The sequence below is a fragment of the Drosophila serrata genome, unplaced genomic scaffold (assembly GCF_035046125.1).
Source record: "Drosophila serrata isolate PLE 108 unplaced genomic scaffold, ASM3504612v1 contig_382, whole genome shotgun sequence".
Taxonomy (NCBI): Eukaryota; Metazoa; Arthropoda; class Insecta; order Diptera; family Drosophilidae; genus Drosophila; species Drosophila serrata.
In genome coordinates, this window is record NW_028257280.1 from 10,730,855 (window position 1) to 10,750,640 (window position 19,786).

Consider the following 19,786-nt stretch of genomic DNA (forward strand, 5'->3'; position numbering starts at 1 on the left):
ACATTAAATTTTGTGAAATTTTTTCATAATTTTATAACATGTTTTTGCATTAATGATATTGTGAAAAATTGACAAAAATTTTTATACTTTAAATATTAAATACAGGAATGCAGAATTATTAACCTATTCAAAACTAGCACAGAACAGCTTTCCGATTGGGAATTAATGCTTTCTTGGCTAAGTTATGAGTTCTTTGAGGTGTGGGCTATAGGAAAATCGTCATATAAATATATAGATAAATATCGTCCTTGCAGGGTATTATAATTTCAAGCAGAAACTTGAAACTCAGTGAAAGAGTCGTTTTCAACCCTATAAATCATATATATTCTTGATCAGAATAAACAGACGCGTAGATCTAGCCATCTCAGGCCAAACAAAAATTTTAATATTGTTTCAAATTTTTTTTGGGGTTGCTTTGTAAAAATTGCTACAAAAAAATCAACAAAAATTTTTATTTTAAAAAATTGTAAATTGAGTATGCAGATTTGTTAAACTATTAAAAACTAACAAGGGAAAGTTTTCCGAATTAAAATTAAAGCTTTTTTGGCTTAGTTATGATGGATTTTCTCTGTAAGGATAAATACATTTCGGGTTCCCGGAGTTAGCAGAAATTCATTTCTCTCAGTGTCGATACCCACACACACACACAGTCACACAAATAAATCTCATACCGAACAATACTGTGGCACTTGTCGCCGTTTATTGATCCAATCATTGGAAATGTGTTAAGGTTTTTAAAGCAGTGCCTCTATTTGCTTCAAGTTTTTTGCAGGACACCCCAGCTGGGGTCCCTGGTTCCTGGCTCCTGTCCCTTAACCCTTGAGCACCCATCTCCCCACTCGACCCTCGACCCCTTCCGCTTTCCGGCGAGTTGCCTTTTTGCTGTGTGCTTTTTTTTGTTTGTTTTCTGTTTGCATTTTTTGTTTGTTTCGAGCTCTGCAGCAACTCAACTGTCGACTGTTTGCTTTGCGTTGCTTTAACGCTATTTTCGCTCTGTTCAGCTTGTTTTGTTTTGTTTTGTTTTGTTAAGCACTTTTGTACGGCTTGTTGTTGCTGCTGGCTGACCCTCCAACACCATTTTCCCCGCGCCAGTCCTTGATTTTCCCCCAATTTTATTTCATTTTTTTTTTTCTACTGGGCTGTAAATTTATGCTAACAGCTCTCCATTGAAAATGCATAAATTTATGTGTTTACACTATGTGCAGGCATTTGCTTTGCGGGTGCGGAAACTGGGGATGGGGGCTCCTGGTGGGGCACATGTGTTTACTTAGCACTTTTTATGGCCAGGCCAAGCCGAAAAACCCGGGCACTCGGCACTCGGCAGTCCATGTTTTATTTACCTACATGTTTTATTTTATTTAGCCCAAACTGCTTTTTATTTTCGACTAAGCCCCGGCCCCCGGAAAACTATGCGAAATTTTATAAATTATTATTTGCATAAATTGCCAGTATTTGCCAGCGCAAATGAGACCAAAGTCAAACAGAAGTCCGCACGCACAGCTCATAAAATTTAGCTCAAGACTAAACGCTTTTCCCAGAAACCTTCGAGAGAGAGGGAGATCCTCAAAAATTCCATCAACGCCCCAAATGACTTTATGCAAAAGTTCGGTCAGGACATAAAAAAGAAGGCAAAGAAAGCTGTGGAGTCGGAATACCAAACGAGCAAAACAATGCGGAAATGGTGGTAAAGGGTTAAGGAAAGGACTCACACGTACGCGATGCACACAGAGACAAAAAGGATTATTGCAATTGCAAAATAATCGAATTAAAAATGTGTTCTATATGCTAAGAAAAGCCTTAATATTTCCTCTTAAAAAATCATGGAAAATGTTGTTTATTCACATATGTTAAATATCTTTAATCCTTTTTTTCCGTGTAACTTTAGTCTCAGATTGCTGGCAGTTGGAGGCACTGTGGCCAATGCATTAAAACGTGCCAAAGTCAGTCAGCGGCTGAGGAAAAAAAATGAGGATGAGTTGAAGCGGTCACAAGGTTTGAGGCGGGGACATAAATGCGAAATAAAAACCATTTGAATGGCAGGCGACACTCAAAATCGATACGAACCGAACTGCAGGAGGGGACTTTGAGGGGGAATCAGGATCAGGGGTCAGCGGGCTGGACGCTGGGCATGGCGAAAATACGAAAATGTAAATGCGCCAAGGCAAGGCTCACGAGCCCAAGTGTCCTTTCTTGTATGTTTGGTATATGGGGATGCAGCTGTAAAATAGATGGGCATTTAAGATGAGCCAACTCGCTTTTGGTCCTCTTTCTTTTGCAGCCTCTTAAGGCACAGATGCGGTCATCTGAGAAGTTCCTTAAAACACCTTATATTTCTAGGAAGTCAAAAACAAAAATCATTAACGAATCTAATATTGTAAATAAATAGGTAAACTAAACTTAAGTGAAAGAAAAGCATTTCTATTTCATGTTTAAAATATGAAAATAAAGTGAATACTTTCTATTCCAAAAAATTTATTTCATCAAGTGGGAAAACAATGTCTTACCTAAGCTGCCTCATGAGCTATTAAACTTATAAACAATTTATATTTAACTCAACGTATTTCGAAACTACTATTTCTGCTTTTACCGCGGCTGTTGGACTCTATCTTGGCCCCAAGTCCGTAAAAGAGTTCATGTCCTTGTCGCTGGGTAATGGAGGACCCCAGTCGAGTGGTCGCCTCCATTTTGGTGTTAATGAAAAATGCATGAAATTTAAATTGCGCCAAAGTGTTGACCAGTGGCTGGACACAGCGTAGTAGCACCTGGTCATCTCCACCCCACCTGGGCAGCGGTGAATCCGCCATTCGGGTCCGCGTTCTCCAAATCCCATCCATTCGGATGCGATGCAAGCATCAGCAATTTGTTACACCGTGCAACAAGCGAGCGGATTGCAGACACTTTTATTATGAGGCGCCAGCGAAACGAATGCGGAAAGGCAAAAGCCAAAGGACGACAAATGCGATGACAAACAATAAGAACAACAACAATGACGCCGCTGTCAATTGTCTGAATTTTGAAAAAAAAAGAAACGGAGAAGGAAGAATTCACAGACAAAAAATCGGAGGAGACTGTGCAAAAAACTGGCACTGTGTGAGAGCACTGTGAACCTCATTTTCTATGCCAGTGCCGCTGCCAAATGTCAAATGTCGAATTGAGCAATGAAATGTAAACTTTTCATTTGCCGCCGCCAACAGGAAGCAAAAAAGAAACACACACAAAAGGAATTGCAGTGTAAGGAGGAATGGGGCCTGAAGCCAGGGACTGGGGACGGTCAAAAATGTTACAAATCAAATGAAATGTAATCAAACGGAATGAACAGGCCAGGGCAGGGACATAAAATCGAGCATCGATTTTTGTGTTTCACTCGGTGACGAGTCCTTTTGCTGCAAAGCATATCCTATTTTTAGGCGGACATAAAGCGTGTAAGTCCTTAAAGATTCAGGACTTTAATGTGCTCTGAATAAGTATTAAGATATATATGAGTGCTCTTCTTATCAGTTTAATCTAATTTTCCCTTTAGATAAACTTTAATCTTTACCTAGAAAGGGATTGCATTACATATCATATCAACAATCAATAAAATTTAAATACATTTAAAAAATCGAAAAAAATTGCTGTCCTTTTTATCCTTAAAGTTGCTTCTTTCAAGCCGCACCGCATTAATTCATTGACACGATTTCCTTAAACATTTTATCGCATCCCCCACTTTGTACCCAATTCAATGGGAATTTATTGAGCGTCTTTAAGCACGAGCTCTCCGCACCAATACCAAGAGCAGTGGCACTGCCGCTACCAATACCAATGCTGGTGGGAATTCAAATGGCTAACACAGACACTCGTGCATGGCGATGGCTGTAGCTACTCAATTGTAATGGCCGCTGGCATAAAATAAAGCTCACAACGAGCTCTACCCAAACCCAAGAGCAACAACGAGGCACGCCCACAAGGCCAACCAACACCTTTTTTATGCGTTTTCATTTGCAAGAGCGAAGGAAATATCTTGCCCACGGGGCGTATTAAAATCAATTCATTTAATTTTGATCAAAGCGAAATAAATCTTTGCGCTTTTTGCTTAATTTCCTTCGTTTTTCTGGTGGAAAGAGCGCTGCGGTGCGGGTGGGGGGAAAATGAGAGAAAATCCACAACAACGTCAGTGAGTAATTTGGCCTGTATACGCGTATACATACATATACATATATACAAGTATAGCTGTGTAAAACGCAAAGTAAGACAAAAAGCACAAATAGCAGGGAAATACCGTAAGCGAAATGAGAAATCATTAGTAAGTGAAAAGCTTGTCAAGTGTTGTGTGTGTGCAAGTAAAAACACACAAACACCCACACAGAGAGAGATAAACAGGCACACCCTGCAAAGATAAAGACACATGAAAGGAGAGCGGCGGGCAAAAGTTTTTCCTGCTCCGCTTTTCCTTATCAATGCCAGCGACGGCAACTGAATTAATTTTTCAATTCGCCAAACGAATTCATTGACTTTTTGTGTTCGCCCGCATCCTGGAATCCTGCAGCCCCTTTCCCACACCCACACAATCAGCTCCTTACACAGAGACACACACACAGACGTCCTGGGATACTGATGCAGACTCCACGTCTCTGCTGGGGTATTAAAATCCTTTAAACAGATTTCATTTCGAACGCTTTGCGGTCGATAAATGCATTTCACTTTGGTGGTTTTTTACCCACACAAACACACACCGCACACACACATTATACGCTCTCACTCGTATGTGTGTTTCATTTGGCATTGCATACTTTTCGGCTGCTCAGTCTCCTTTGGATTTTCCGCCTTGGAAGTTGACTCCTTCCAATGATTTGCTGGTAAATTACTTTGAGGTGTTGCCCGCTGTCTCTCGCCTCACTTTGCCACTTTTCCAACCATTTCCTCCCCCCCCCACCCCCTCAGCCACGCTGAGCCGTACAAAAATTTCCAAATTCATTTCCAAAACAAACATTTAGTATGTGTGTGTAGGGAGTATGTGTATGTGTTAGCTGCAAGTGTTGCCAACCAATTTAAAAGTTTTGCTGTCGCCGTCGCCTGAGCGAAAGTAAAGCGCGCTCGTTGCTGTTGTTGTTGCTCTTGTTGCATCATTTGGGGCCAAAAAAGAAAAACAGCCAAGTGCTGGCGGATCACAGGCAGATAGAGATAATAGTGGGAAATACAGTGGAAATTAGTGGGATGAAATGGAGCAACGATAGCAGGATGAAATAAATTTTACTCTAGCAAAGTATGCACCTTAGGTGATGCAGAAAACTATTCGGAAAATTAATGATTTCTTATTGGGTCTTATTGAGGTTTTCAGAAAACTTTAATTAATTTCAACAATAACCTATGGCATATGTAACTTAAAATTAATCTTAAATGTTAAATGGTATTCAAATGAGAATTTAATTTTTCTATTTCTTTAACGTTCCCTCGAGTTATTAGCAAAAATATTTAAATGGAGAAAAATGACTAGAAAAATAGCACTTTTGGTATATGAAAGGTCTTTCAGGGGGTAAATGCCACTGTGGTTGGCCCTTATGGATGTCGTTGTGGCTGTTGCTGTTGTTTTTCTGATGCTGTGGATGGTTCCCTTTCCACCAATAGCAACTACTGTGGCACTTGTTGGCTCAACTGCTGCTGCTGCTGCTGCTGCTGCCTCCGCTGCTATTGCAGTTGCGACACTTGAGAAACTCGCAGTCGCTGTTTGTTTTTGCAACAGCGGTGTGTGTGTAGGTGCAACCCCCTACCCTATTCGCCCAGTGTATGTGTAAGTGCTCCTCGAAAGTTCATGCACCGTGTGCCACTGCAGCTGTGGGTGTGTGTGGGTGTACACTGAACAGTGAGTGTGGCCTGCATATATAAATTTATATGCATGTGTCTGTTACGCTCTGCTCCTTTCGGTTTGCCGGCAGTTTGGGTCCTGGCTCCTCCTGTCTTCCTCGCATTTGAATTGGAAATTCAGCGGCGTGCTTAATTTTCAATTTGCAATCATTTGGCCTGGTAATCAATGTTTGCTTTGTCGGTGAGCGGTTGTCGACTTTTTCTAGCCCTCTGCTAATTAGTAACTAAGTGGGGTTCATCGCCAAGTCAATTGTCCTTCTACTCTGCCTGCTCTAGAATTTATTTCTGTGGCAAGCCCACTTAACCAAAGAGGGAAATTGATCTCCATGATGTCATAGTTTTAAATCAAATTGAATGTAGAACTTTTTATAATGTTTTAAATTGTTTATATAAGCAATTAAGTATAAGTTCTAAGTATTCTTTTTTAATGTGTTCGTTTATTCCAAGAAATATATTTCCATCTCAAATTGGAATGTGTGAATTCATTTCGAAGCATGGCAATTGTTAATCCTAATTTTGTTGTTAACTTATTTGAATGATAACTTTATAATGAGAAGCTAGAAAAACTTCATTTATTTATTTACCAATAATCAAGAATAAGACTTATAGATTTTTGTACTTTTCGATTAGTTACAGTAAAATAAATGTTAGTTCTATTCCTACTAATTAGTAAATAAGTTTCGCTCATCTTCAAGTCAATTGTCCTCGATTCAAAGTCATTTCCGACGGTTTTTTTTTCTCTTCGCTTCTGGCCAAGGACTAGAGACTCTAGACACTTACTCCCGTTTCGCACTCATTTCCCTGGGTTTTCCGCAACGGCTGCCTGCTTGTCTCGTAAGCCATCCCCGCATTAAGCCAACTTACACAATGCTCGGAACCGGCAGACTCTTCACTTTCACCCCGGATCCGGGATCCTGCTATTTATGCCCTGCCAGTTGGTGTTGTCTTGTCTAGTAATTTTCTCACACTTTGCAGCGCTCATCAACGCTCCGCTGGCCAAAGGGAAAGGCAAACTTCGCAGACTCAAGTGTGGAAATTTTCACTTTTTTGCCATAATTAAATTCATTTTCAAGTTGCTCTTGCCTGGCTTTCTACTCGGCGGCTCGACGAGAGATGCCGCCCCACAGCCGCACTCAACTTTTCACTATTTTTAGTAGACATTTTCCATTTTTCATTACAGTCCAAAGTCAGCCGGAGCTCTCCTGGCCTCCTGCCCTGGCCCTCGTTTTCCGAGAGCCCGTTTCATTTTCATGCAGCTTCCTGTTCCGTTGTTTCCGGTTTTATGCCTGCCTGTGTCTATTTGTGTATAGTTTTTGCCATTAGCAACCGTTGTGTGCGGGGGAGAAGGGGGAAATCCGAGGGAGGCCTACAAATTGGAGAAAATTCCCAATCCCAGTCCCTGGCCCGGAATCAGTCTCTGCCTGTCCTGCCTTTGTTTCCAAGTTTCGGCTTAAGTTGTTTTTAAGTTGTAAATCTCTCCGGCTATGCAATTTCCTTGCCCTGCTGCCGGGCTGTATCAAATTTTTCATTTGTGGTTAAAAATATGAAAATTGTAACTGATATTTATGCTTGTAATGCCTACGCTTGACATTTCGGCCTGCCAGCCAGCCAGCCAGCCAGCTTGTGAGGATTTTTCGAGGGTGGTGTCCACAATAATTCATCTCAGAAATGCGTGTTCGAGTTTTGTTATTTTCAGATTACGTGTGCGAATTTAGGCATTCGCATTTCCTCTGGCCTCTCAAAATGTTACTCATGCAAAAATAGCAGAAAGTGATACTTGTCCGGGACACTGTGGTTTATTGGAATTTTTGAAATCAACCTGCCGCACCTCGTCTCGTCTGAGATACGTTTAATTGAATGTGTTGCCAGGATGATTTTCCCGTGCGACGAATACAAATGTTGTATAAATATGGAATACTTTATGGTGCCGTCATATCGATCGCCTCGGGTATTTCTGGCCCAAGTTATAATTGCTGGGACACTGGTTTGAATTCATAAGCTCAAGTCTCTTCTGAATTGCTGATGGTTTTGTGAGTAATCTTGCTTAAAGCTTGAAGATGATGTTACCGAAAAAGTTTATCGTTGAATATTTATATGGGGGAAAAATATAATTGTTTGAATGGCTTTTCTTTAACTTTGAAAATATGCCTTTAAAGTTTATGTTTTATTTTAACTTTTATGGAATTTCTTTTCTTGGTAATTTAATTTAACTATAAACTTTTCCACAGAAGCAACATTTAATTAAACTTTAATAATAAATAATGCTCGTGTTCGGAATACTAACTTTTTAAGCTTTCACAAATCCTTGGCTGAAAATGAAATGCAATTATTTCGGGAAATAAAATGCATTCAATTAAATCCTAGTTGAAAGCCAATGCAAGTTCGCTTAGAATTGCAAATGAGTACGTTAACATTTTTCAAATAAATTAAATACTTGATTGCGAATTGGAATTTTTATACACTTTTAAATTGCAGCTATCTAATGTCCTTCATTAAAGATTAATCGATTTAAATTATTTTTGCTTTATCATTGGCTGAGTTATGGCTTGTTTTAAATGGCACTTTTGTGGAATGTTGTAAATAGTTTTGGTTTTTAGAATTATATTTCACTGAGTTTCCATAAGTTTTCTTGTGGAATAGTTGGAATACTCATAAGCAGCACTTCTTCCCCCAAGAATGATAGTTGTTGTGAAAAATTGCCCCATGCAATGCTGCCAAGCTCAATAAACTGAAGCTCGTTGACTGCTGCATTCGAGACACGTCTCAGGGGCAAAATGGCAGCGACATTTCTCAATTTATGCAACACCTTTTGCCGGTGGAAATTCCGCCAAAATTTCGGAGGACATTCACCCGCAGAGGCGAAAATTCGGTTTTCCACTCACCTGGCTTGGAGTTGCTGCCAACTAGCTGCTGCTGCTGTTGCTGTTGTTGCTGCTGCTGCTGCTGCTGCGAGTGCTGCTGCTGGCCATTGTGCTGCAAATGGGCAGCTGTCACCGACTGCTGCTGCTGCTGCTGCTGCGAGTGTTGCTGCTGCTGCTGGGCGGCTGCCGCAGCAGCTGCTGCGGGATGGATGGCCAGCAGCTTCGTTTCCGGCGGCTTGTGCGGACCCATTGTGATCTGCGGGGCGCCCATGGCTATGGTCGGTGCAGGCATCATCAGGGTCGACATGGTCAGCATTATTCGCGAGTGAATTTTGGTCGCTTTCTAACGTTGTCCGTTGTCCGTTGCCCGTGTCCCGCTGTACTTTCTACTGCCGCTTTGTCTCTGCCGTTCTATTGATTTGCTGACCCCTCCGCTGGAGCTGGGGCTGGGGCTGAACTCGGTGCCAAAGGTCGTGCGTTCGCCTTTGTCGCCAGCTTTCTCTGGTTCTGGCTCTGGCTCTGGTTCTCGTTCAGTTTCTGGCTCGGGGCTCTGTTTTCTATGTGTGCTATGTGCAGAGTGCAAACTTATGAAATATGCTCTCGCCTTTATGTATTTTCACTTTTCGTCCTGGACCTGACTGGGGGGTTTTCTTATTTTATTTTTGTATTTTCTTTTTTTTTTTTTTGTTTATGTTGTGAGTATATATAGTGGATATATGTATATGTATTTGTTCGCCTTTCTTTTATGTTTCGCTTATGTGTTTGTTCAACCGGAAATACACGAACTCAAGCGCACTTGGCTTGTAATTTCAGCGCTGCTACATTCGGCTATGTGGATATCGTTTCAGGGATTTCCTTCGCCTTCTGCCTGCCAGTAATCGCAAATTATTCTTTCAGTTCTTTTCTGCTGTGTCTGCCGGCAGCGGAAATTATAAATATTCCTGTCATGCGAGTTTTGTGCTCGACGAGTATGAGTATGTGTCCCAGACGTCTTCTGTTTTAATATCAATGTCTGGTATGTAAAGTGTCAGTGAAAAAATAAGGCAAGAGAATATAAAAGAAGTGCGGAAAAGAGTCCAAACAAAAAGTGAAGCCCTGTTCAGCCGGCTCAAAGTCACTGGTAAAGTTTGAAGAAGCAGCTGCAGAAGCATCGGCGGAATCGCTGGCAATTATTTTGCCGGCAGCTTCCACTGATGATGGCTTTGGGTTTTGTCGCGCGCGGATTCGCAGGCAACTTTAGAAGTCAGTGACTGCAGTGCGAGGAATCCTTCGCAAAACACCGGCCAAAGTTTAATGAAAGTCGCCAAAGTTTGGCGACGAAGACGCAAACAAACTCAAGACAAATCTGTGATCATGTTGGTTTAAAAAAAAATAGAAATAAAAATAATAAAACAGCATGAGTGTTTCCCAAGACCAGAATAATTTGCCATTATTGCAATCAGAGTTTGGAGTCTGTGTTTCGAACAACGCACGAGTGAGGCAGACGAGATCAATCGCACACACAGGATATAGTTTTACAGGATATACAAAGCGTTCGGTATACGTTCGTACTAGACCGCTGGGCGACGCTTTTCTTACTGAACGCCAGCAGCACACGCATTGGCCAAAATTCAGAGGCGCTGCTGCCACTGCAACGACGGCAGAAAGGCTGCCGATTTTCCTGCTGCCGATTTTCCCGCTGCCACGGCTGCCACAGTCTCTGCCGCTGTGCCTCTCTGCTGCCGCTGCCTCTGCTGATGCGTTTCCCTACATTTCTCCGAGCTCCGATGTCCTGGCGAACGAACGGCTGCCATCGCTGCCGTCGGTCATGAAATATTCACGAATGGCTCGCTCTCACTCGCGCCGCCGTCTCCGGTCGTAGCTCCTTGCTCTCCGTCCGGGTCTCTCTCCGTCCCGCCCTCGCCTTCGCCTCCGCCTCGGATTCCCAAACCCAATCCCAGCTGCCTCGTTTCCGCGCTCCGGGCGCCATTCAGAACCTCGTCCTCGGCCTCGTCCTTTTTGGCCCATTCGGTTCGGTTCGGAATATCGCGCAGAATCCTGGCCACTGAGAGGCCAGGACTTTTCGAAGAAGCGCCAGACATATTTGAAATTTAGTTGAATATCTTGTCTTTTCATTTAGTTTGGAAACTAATTAAATAGTGTAAGCCAGACTTTAGATTTTAAGCAAATAATTTATAAAATTTCTAAGCTTGACAATTAATGAATATTATACCGCTTATTAAGTGTTTAACTGAGTTGATTTATTTGCTGCTACGACTCGTCAAAACGACTTCGAAAAATGTCCTTGCTTCCGCCTCCCAAGTAAAAATCCCATTATTTTTATGGTATCTCGTGGAAACTGTTATACAAACGATTTCAAAGCAAAAGTACCTAGGAGTCATTTGAATTTTTGAGTTGGAATGAAAAGCATAAAAAAATATATCTAAATTAAAAGAAAATATATATGTAAATGTAGTCGAATTTAACCACATTTTTTGAAAGGAGTGTAGAATTTAGGGGGAGTTTTATGACCCTGAAAATATGATATTTGCAATATTATTTATAAAGCTTGAATGAACCTTTTGAACGAATTCTTAAATCATAATTAAAATTATTGCTCAGTTTAGGGTTGTATGAGAAACGCTAAGATAGAAAATATATTCACACGTCAAAGGACCTAAGCAACATGATAAGGGTATGCTATTACCTCTAGGGCGACTTTTCCGGATTGGCTTTCCTTTTCAAAGCTATATTGTTGCATAGCTTCATCAAAGTATATCGAACCCTATGCTCGTCTTCTATGTTAACAATTTTGTTGCCTTAATTACAGCCGACGAAGGTAACCAAAAAACATGGCAACAAAAACGATGCAATATTAGGTGTAGCTTCCCATTATTGCACTCCTTCTTCCTTCTTTTTACTTCTGCTTTCTTTTTTCTGTTATTAACATACTTTTTTCGCGTTGACAGCGGTGACAGGGACAGCGACCGAAGCGTTGACGGTGTTTGAGGTAATGTTGCAAGGAGTCCTGCTCGAAAAAGGGACGTTGAAGGGGGGGATATAAGTGGGAAAAGCCAACAACCAAACGGGAGAAGAGAAAAATACATAATTGCATGTAATTTAGCATGCGACATTATCATTGTTCTGCTCGTATTTAGCATAGAATCAACATGGCACGACACAGACGTAGGGTGCCCATGGAATATCTCGTGTGGCGGACAACAACTCCTGAGTGTCCTTTTGTCCCCTGCTACCTAACTCATATGTGCACTGAGAAAATACCAAATTAAATCGTTTATATACATATATATTAAACTAAATAATTAAAATGATTCAACAATATGACCTTTGATAATTCAATTATTTTATATCTTACAAATTTTTAAAAGCTGACTCCTGAACGTCTCTGTTCCAGTTCTAAGAAAAGTCTCTTAACATTTATTTAACTGTTTTTTTTTGCTCTGTTTGTGTTATTGCATGAGTTTAAATGCAACACCAACAGCAACAAAAAACGGCAGCAACTCAGCGTAATAACAAAAGTGAACTAAACAATAAGAAGCGGCCCTTAGAGCGATGCAAAAGACGAGTTCCTTTCTTGGGGTCTCTCTATGTCCTTCAGACTCGCTCCCTGATTCCGTGCATCTGCCTCAGTGTGTTTGTATGCCTCTGTGTGTGTGTGCGTGTCATGACAATTGCCCTTTGAATTTTTTAAATCACTTTAAATGAAAACAACAACAGGAGCCCCTCCTTTCAGCCCTGTTCTCCCCCTTAGCGCTGCCTTTTGCCTTTTGTTCCTCGAGTTGCGCTTGTTAGGTAAATCAGCGCCAGTTTCTGTGTGATGGAGTGAGGGTTTTGCAGCAAAAACAATGAGAACAACAATATCATCGTGCGGAAAGTTATAACGTGCTTAAGCGTCTTTAGCTGAAATGAGGCTAAAAATATTTGCTTATAATGAAGTGCACGACTGTGTGTGAGTATGACCTGTGACCATGCACAAGTACACATACAATTGTTTGTTTCTGTGTGGCGACACACAACAATAGCGCATCGGGTACTATATACACTCGAGGCGCTTATCCCTTGGCCCTTCCCTTCCCTTTCCGTTGCCAGTCACATGAGCAGAAAATTAAGGCATTGTTAAAGCCAATTAGGGTATTTAGTCGAGAGTCCCGTTGCCCTGGCAGGGGTTAGAGGGAGCAGAGTGTGGACACAACACGGCGTATGCGTGATATTTCATGGCAGATGACAGCTGCCAAGGATAAGAGCGCGAAACTGACAGGAAAACTTTAGCGGAACTTGGCAGAAACTAAGGCAATTCCTTCATACAATAAAAAATACAGCTTTCGGCGGTGCAGATACATTTCGTGCAATTAAAGCAACTGCAATATGCAGTAAAAAAGTATGAATAGATTTTTAGCTATGGTGTTTGATTACCTTGTTTATTATTCTCTATGTTCCTCACAAACTTGAAATGTTATAAGCCATTTATTGAATCATTAGCAAAGAAAACATTTAAAATTAATATTTTTTATAGTCTTAAGAACTATATTCCCAATACTATCTTAATACTTCTTTAGAAATTTGAGGGCATTCAAATGCATCGTCCAATTAGAGCCTAATTTTAGGACGTGTGCCATTGTTAAGAGGATTCCAATTTATTAAACAGCACAAAACCTCTTAAATCCCCACAGTGTTAGATAAGCATTTAAAGGCAAAGTTGTAAGTGCAAATTAATCGGGTTTGAGCCAAATCAAGCCCTGGGAAAACTAAGCCACAACAAACACGCCACTTCTTGACATAACCAATTGCCTGGGCTGGAGCCAAATAGGTCGATGGCAGCAGACCCTTTAAAGGACAAAAGGATAGACAGATCTTGGGAATGGGGAAGCCGCTGGTGTTGCTTGGGGCAAACAGAGCTAAGCACCTTTTGGCCAACACACGCACTGGAAAACGCCGGTCGAGACAGCTCGGAACGCCTCTTGGGAGGTCTTGGGACATTGATGGCTCAGCAAGGAATTTGCAAATTTCGGGCACCCCAAAACTGCCACTAAATAAATTCATGTTCGCATGCTCAAGACAACGACGACGACGACCCGGCCTCTCTAAAAAGCCAAATAAGTAAATTATTTATGCGGACCCTCCCCTTGGTTTTAGGTGCTACCTAATGGGGGTCACACTTGGAGATTTAAATTTTTAAATAGGTGTGTCAGATAATGAAAATAAGTACCCGACCGGGGACTTTACCCCGGGAAATGTACGAGCTAAGGGATGGCGGCTGGAAAGCTTTTCGGGCGTCACAGTTTTCGTTTTCCCTGCACTGTGCCTTTGTCGTCTTCTTTATTTTTTCAACGACCTCCTGATGTGGACACGGCAGCGTGTAGGCCGTGGCCATTTGCCTTTTAACTTGGCTAACGATAATTTGTTTGGCAACTGCCGTCGCTGTTGTGTTTTCATCGCCACAGCGATGCCGCTTCCGCTGCGTAATGAATTTTTATGCTCCTTTAATGTACTTTACGCAGATATGAAATTATGTGACCAAAGCGACCGAATCCACCAGAGTCTGCCCACCCTTCACTTTCAGCGCTTTCCGAACGGGCAGCTGGGCATCGGAGCGACCAGCTCGACCGCCTGCCATGTTAATTATTAATATTTTTTAATTAAAATGTACTCTAGCCGAACCAACACAAACTCACCCGCCCGCCTGTTAGGCAAACACGAGCGGGTGCTAAAAGTGTACGCAAAAGCGACTGAAACACAAATAAAATCTCACACACTGAAATAAAGGGAAATAAAGAATAAGCAAGCACTAAATCAACACGAAACTTTGGTGCAGCAAAAAAAGAAATGTTGAATTTAAAACGAGTGGAGCGACTGCCAGCCAGCTCGTCAGTCTGCGGTCTGCCAGATAAATCTCCACTGGGTCTGGTCCCGGCTCTGTCCCTGGCTCTGGCTCTGACTGTGGCTCCGGGCTGGGAAATGCCCGCATGAATTATCGCATTCAAATATAAGGCCTGCGAGGCCTCCGGCCAAGTGCGGGCCGTAGTATTGCAGCCTTTGCTTCCGCTTTGTGCGAGTGTGCCCGACTTAATGTACCGCGAAATAACTCGAATAATTCAAATGTGAAACTGTAGCAAATCGTGGTGTTCATATATTCCGCCTGTCCCATTATGCATGGCCAAATTATGACTGCCAATAATCAAGAGAGAAGGCGCGAACATTTTACAGTCGAAAAGAGTTACGCTACGCACCCAGCTCCACTTTATTTGACTTGCGTAAGTGAGGCCATTAAAACGGAATGTGATCTATAAGTCACATTGCTAGCAATAAGTCAAAGATTTCAGTTTTAAACTCTATGACATTTTATTTAAGTTATTCAGTGAAACTACTATTAAATTGCAGCAGAATATGGTTCAAGAAGTGTTGAGAAGTTGTATATGAATGGTATGAATTATTAATGAAAGTTTATACTATTCTCAACAAGAATCACCATTGAATAGTATTATTTGATTGTCCCGTTTTACCTTAACACATACCATTCTCATCAATCGATGCTACTTTTGGTTTCAATGGCTTTCGCAGTAATTGGCTCAGAACTATTACCACTGGCCTTGGCCATTTGATGGCATTTTCAGCGCATTCCGAACCGGAAGCGCGTTCCATCGATTTGTCTCTGTCGCTGTCTCTCATTCGGTTGCCGCTCGCAGCTTCAGTTCCAGATCTGGCACAATTTACTGTTTAAGTAATATTTCGTTACTTCGAATGGCCGGCAAACGGCTGGGAAGGCATCGGGGACATTAGCAACTGCAGGAGAGAGTTACACTGGCTGCACATAACTGTGTAATTTATATTGCCCATTTCGCTTTGAGGCGCACACACTGGCAAAGTGCTGCTGCTGCTGCGACAAAGTAAATTGTAAAATGTCACCCATAAAGCGTAAATTGTAACAAAAAGCACTCGAGGCCACGCAGTGATTTAAATTTTGTCGTCTGTAGGCTCTGGCTGTAAAGTTATGTGTATCTGCGGGCACCCCAAAGTCACCTCTTCTGTCCTCTCCATTATCCTGCTGCCGCTCCAGGACCTATCCCATTGGCAAGCCCAGCTGGCAAGGGATCGCTGCACAGAAACAAATCTAGGTATATAAATTTAAATAATATTTTATAGATAGGTTAGTCCATAAATATCAAATTGGATTTATAAAATTGATTGCTCATGGAAGAGGAAAGGTTTTAACAATACAAAATATTACTCGAAAGGAAAACTTTAATCAAACTCTCTGTTTTCTTAGTGTAATGGACCGGTCTTTTTGGTTGGAATACTTGGCAACATTGGCGACAAGTTTTTTGTTCCAATGCAAGTATACACACAGGCACACGCAGGCAGTGTCCACAATTTACACAATTCATAATTCATGCGAAAATATTGTTCGCACAATATATAGAGCGATATGGTGATTCCTGCCGCTGCACCGACTGTAAACTTTAATTATATCTCTGCAAGTGTAACTACAGCCCGTACTCTGTAGCCATATCTATGCCTGTGCGTTGTAATTGAGTTTTGGAATGCAAAGCACTGGGCCAAAAGTGACAAATTGATTATCAGCTCTCTTGGTTTATGCACGCAGGCCGCCCTTTAAATTATCGAACTGCCATTTGGGCAGGACTTTAAGGCACTGCTGGCTGTTGGCAAATTAAAAGCGGAAACAATTTATTTCACGCACTATTGAACCAGGGAATGAACGATGATTTTTCTTTGCCGCAATTTGGGCAAATATTAATTTTTTTTGCCCGCCCCGCAGACTCGTATTCATGAACCTGTCCATAAAGTCTGGGAATTTCCTTTTTCCCCTACAAACTCCGTCTGTGACTGTGGCGGCAGAGTTTTCCCGTTTTCCCGTTTCGTCGTTGGTCGTTGCTCGTTCTCGTTGGTCGCTGCTCGCTTTTCGCCTTTCGTTTTCCATTTCTCTCTGTTCGCTCTGGCAGCGAGGACGAAAGGACGACGACAATCAATTTTTCTTCATCACAAAATTGCATTCTTCAAACAGAGAGTGAGGGTGAAGCGGAAGGCGAACCAGAACACAAAAATTCGCACTTTATTCATTTCCGTCCGACATCAAATGCTTTCCTTCTGTCGGGGCCAGCGATCTTTAGCCGCCATCCCATCACATCCCATACCATCCCATCTCATGCCGGATTCAGGATTCCGGATTCCGTATTCCTTGGTCCGTATTCCGCATTTTGTATTCATTAATCAACTTTCAAATCTTACCACAACAAACGAAAGGCTGGGTCCTGGGAAAAAGCTCGCCGTATCCTCGCAACGCGGGTGGCACTTTGCACTAATTTGCGGCCACATCTCCTGACAGTCGCAACAAGCAGCGACAAGCTGTCCACTCAGCAGCAGGCCATTCAGCCAACGAGACACCCCGATGTCCACCCAGATGAGCGTCCTGCAGGACACCCACCTGGTTTGTATCATTTACGCGCCGCGAATTGAGTCGCGGCACACACGGCGTATACTTGCTGCGCCCATCACTCAATGGCAGCGGCGCAGTCACAGTTAGCGGGCGTCAGTTTTCATTTGCGTCAATTGTTTGCACCTGGTTAAAGCTTTAGGGTGTCAACGGGAAAACTGGTTGAGGATGCAGTTAACCTTACAGAGAGAGAAACTGAAGGTTGTTTTGGTTAGCCGCGTTAAATCGAAAGATCGATCAAATATAATTTGTTTCATGCATTTAAAGAAGTGATGCTGGGAAATTTATTACAAATGTATTCCTGGTTATAAATTTGTTATAGTCTTAATAATAATTAAATTTTAATGCAATGATATACTTATATTTAAAAGCGATATATTTTAGACTGCGTGGGATACACAATGCATTTCCTTTTTTCAAAAGGTAATAAAGTATGAATGTATTATTTGTTGCAACTATAGCACCAAGCGGAAATATTTTTATGTTAAAATCAGTAAAATACCAGATCCATTGTTAACTTTGTTCAAGTAAAGACCCACCTTTCAAGGATATTTGTTGCTCCTTCCTTTTTTCTCACAGTTATTGGGCATTTTAATTCCCTGTGTCGCTTTTGGATGCTTGAGCATATTACGCTGCTTGTCTTGTCCTCCAGCGGCAGGCAGCAGTCATTAACAACCGGAGATGAGTTTGGTTTAATGCGGTTGCCGTTTACAAATGGAATTTTTTAGTGGCCCAGCAGGATTCAGCCCGAGAGCAGTCAAAATGCCAGGCGGCAAAGATGCTCACTGGCGCCCAGTTGTTCAGCTGTGCAGCGGAGTAACCGGCCAGGCTGAAGGATGCAGGATTTGGCAGCGGAAGTCACTCAATGCCAGCAGCTTGTGGGAGTGCGTGAGCGGTCCTTGGCAGCTGAATTTGTGCATTTCTCAAATTTAATGCTCTGCCCGGCCCGACTCCTCTGAGCCAATGAAATTTCAGCCAGTCATCAACGGCATCATCATTACCAACATCGCAAAAACTTGGCATACTTACTATCAGATTATTCCATACGTAAGGCCAAGGGGCAGTGCGGCAAGGTGCAATTGCAATTGCATAGAGTGGTGGGGAAAAATGGGGGAAAACTCGGAAATCCCTAATACTGACCGGTCATTTCTCTATGCGCACTCGTACGAGCTTTTAATCCATCTCCATCAAAACGAATGAATCTCCGAATCATTTTATTTGCCAGGCAAGAACAAGTGCTATTGCAGTTGATAAAGCTGCTTATAATTGTGAAGAGGGTTAGTGTGTGTGTGTGTGTGTGTAGTTTTTGGAAAAGAGCTTAACTACTATTCTTTTTTTTCTGTTAGCTATTTGCTGATTTTAGAGCCATGCAAATGCTTGAAAATCAATCTAAATGGTAGGGCGCAAATGCAATAATCTTTAATTAATGAGCTGGCAGAGAGAGCCTAGTTTACCCCTTAAAAATAGTGAGAAACATGAATTAAATCCTTAAAAAATCCAAGAACATATTTTTAGTTCACTTTGTTTTTGTTTCCGAAAACAGTATTTTATATCTTTGGATTGATTAAAATGTTTCCGGAAATCCTTGCAAGTCATAAACTCGTGTATATATATGTCTATCTGGTGTCCAAGTCGAAAAACTAATTAAAAATCTTCTGGATTTTTGTCCTTTATGCATTTCTGAAGCGGATGGCAATCTGCACTTCTGGACTTGACTGGCCCGCTGGGCAAACTTTTCATTAGCCACATTTGGGTGGAAAAGTTTTGGGCCAAATCTTTTACACTTGCATGCCAAGCATCGTCGCCTACTTATGCGCAATTTTTCGACAACTATTTATGCAGTGAAAACTTTATGTTTCCCACCCGGAGCACCTCCTGCTCCCACGACCACGCCCACTCATTCACTTGGCTTCGAGTCCGAGTCAGAGTGCTCAACTATTTATGTTAGAAGTGCAGAGCGTAGAGCCGAAACCAATGAAATTTCCTAAAATACTTGGGACAACGCGCCGAGTGCAGCCTATACATAGAGAAAAATAATGAAAACCATAGGAGTTATTTAAGTTGTAATAAAAGTACATTAGACTCACAAAAATTTACAAATTATTGATTTGATATTGATTCATAGTGAGGCAACCTTTGCATAGTAACAATATTTGTTAATTTTCTGGATTGTATGTCAGGTAGACATATTTCTTTTTCATCACATTTAAGTTGTGTGTTTATTTTTATATTATAAATGAATAGTATTAATAAACTCATTATTCCCCCAAGTAACACCTGTAATAATAATTAATCACAGTAAATTCTAAACAAGTATTAGCTCATTGAAAGTTTATTACATTTTCTCCCTGTGTATGCACTGATTGTGGGCGTTGGGCGTGGCCAGGTCATACACTTTGACTTTACTTAGTTGGCTCTTACCTTACTCTCTTACCGGTGATTTTAGCCAGCTGCCTGGGAAGTGGGAAGCAGTCAGGCAGCATATTTTTCTTAGCCACTCAGTTCGTTCTTATGATTTGGCGTGGGTGTGTGCAAGGCTGAAGGATCAGGTGGTGCAGGAGGCTCTGGCTCTGGTGGCACTGGGTCGATGGCTAGGTGGAAGCCCCGTGTATGCGCATACATTAGAAGCGTTAAG

General features: G+C 41.8%; 1 protein-coding gene and 1 long non-coding RNA gene across 2 annotated transcripts in view; one reads left to right on the forward strand and one right to left on the reverse strand.

The window, feature by feature from the left end:
- LOC110176399 (uncharacterized) overlaps nt 1–10,103 on the reverse strand; it is a 92,320-nt gene extending 82,217 nt beyond the window's left edge. Inside the window, 1 exon segment of the mRNA XM_020942734.2 lies at nt 8,724–10,103. Coding sequence (XP_020798393.2) covers nt 8,724–9,018 — 295 coding nt within the window. The 5' untranslated portion in view covers nt 9,019–10,103.
- The window catches only part of LOC147642633 (uncharacterized), a 174,206-nt gene that overhangs the window by 111,036 nt on the left and 43,384 nt on the right, over nt 1–19,786 (forward strand). The gene's annotated exons all lie outside the window — the stretch shown is intronic.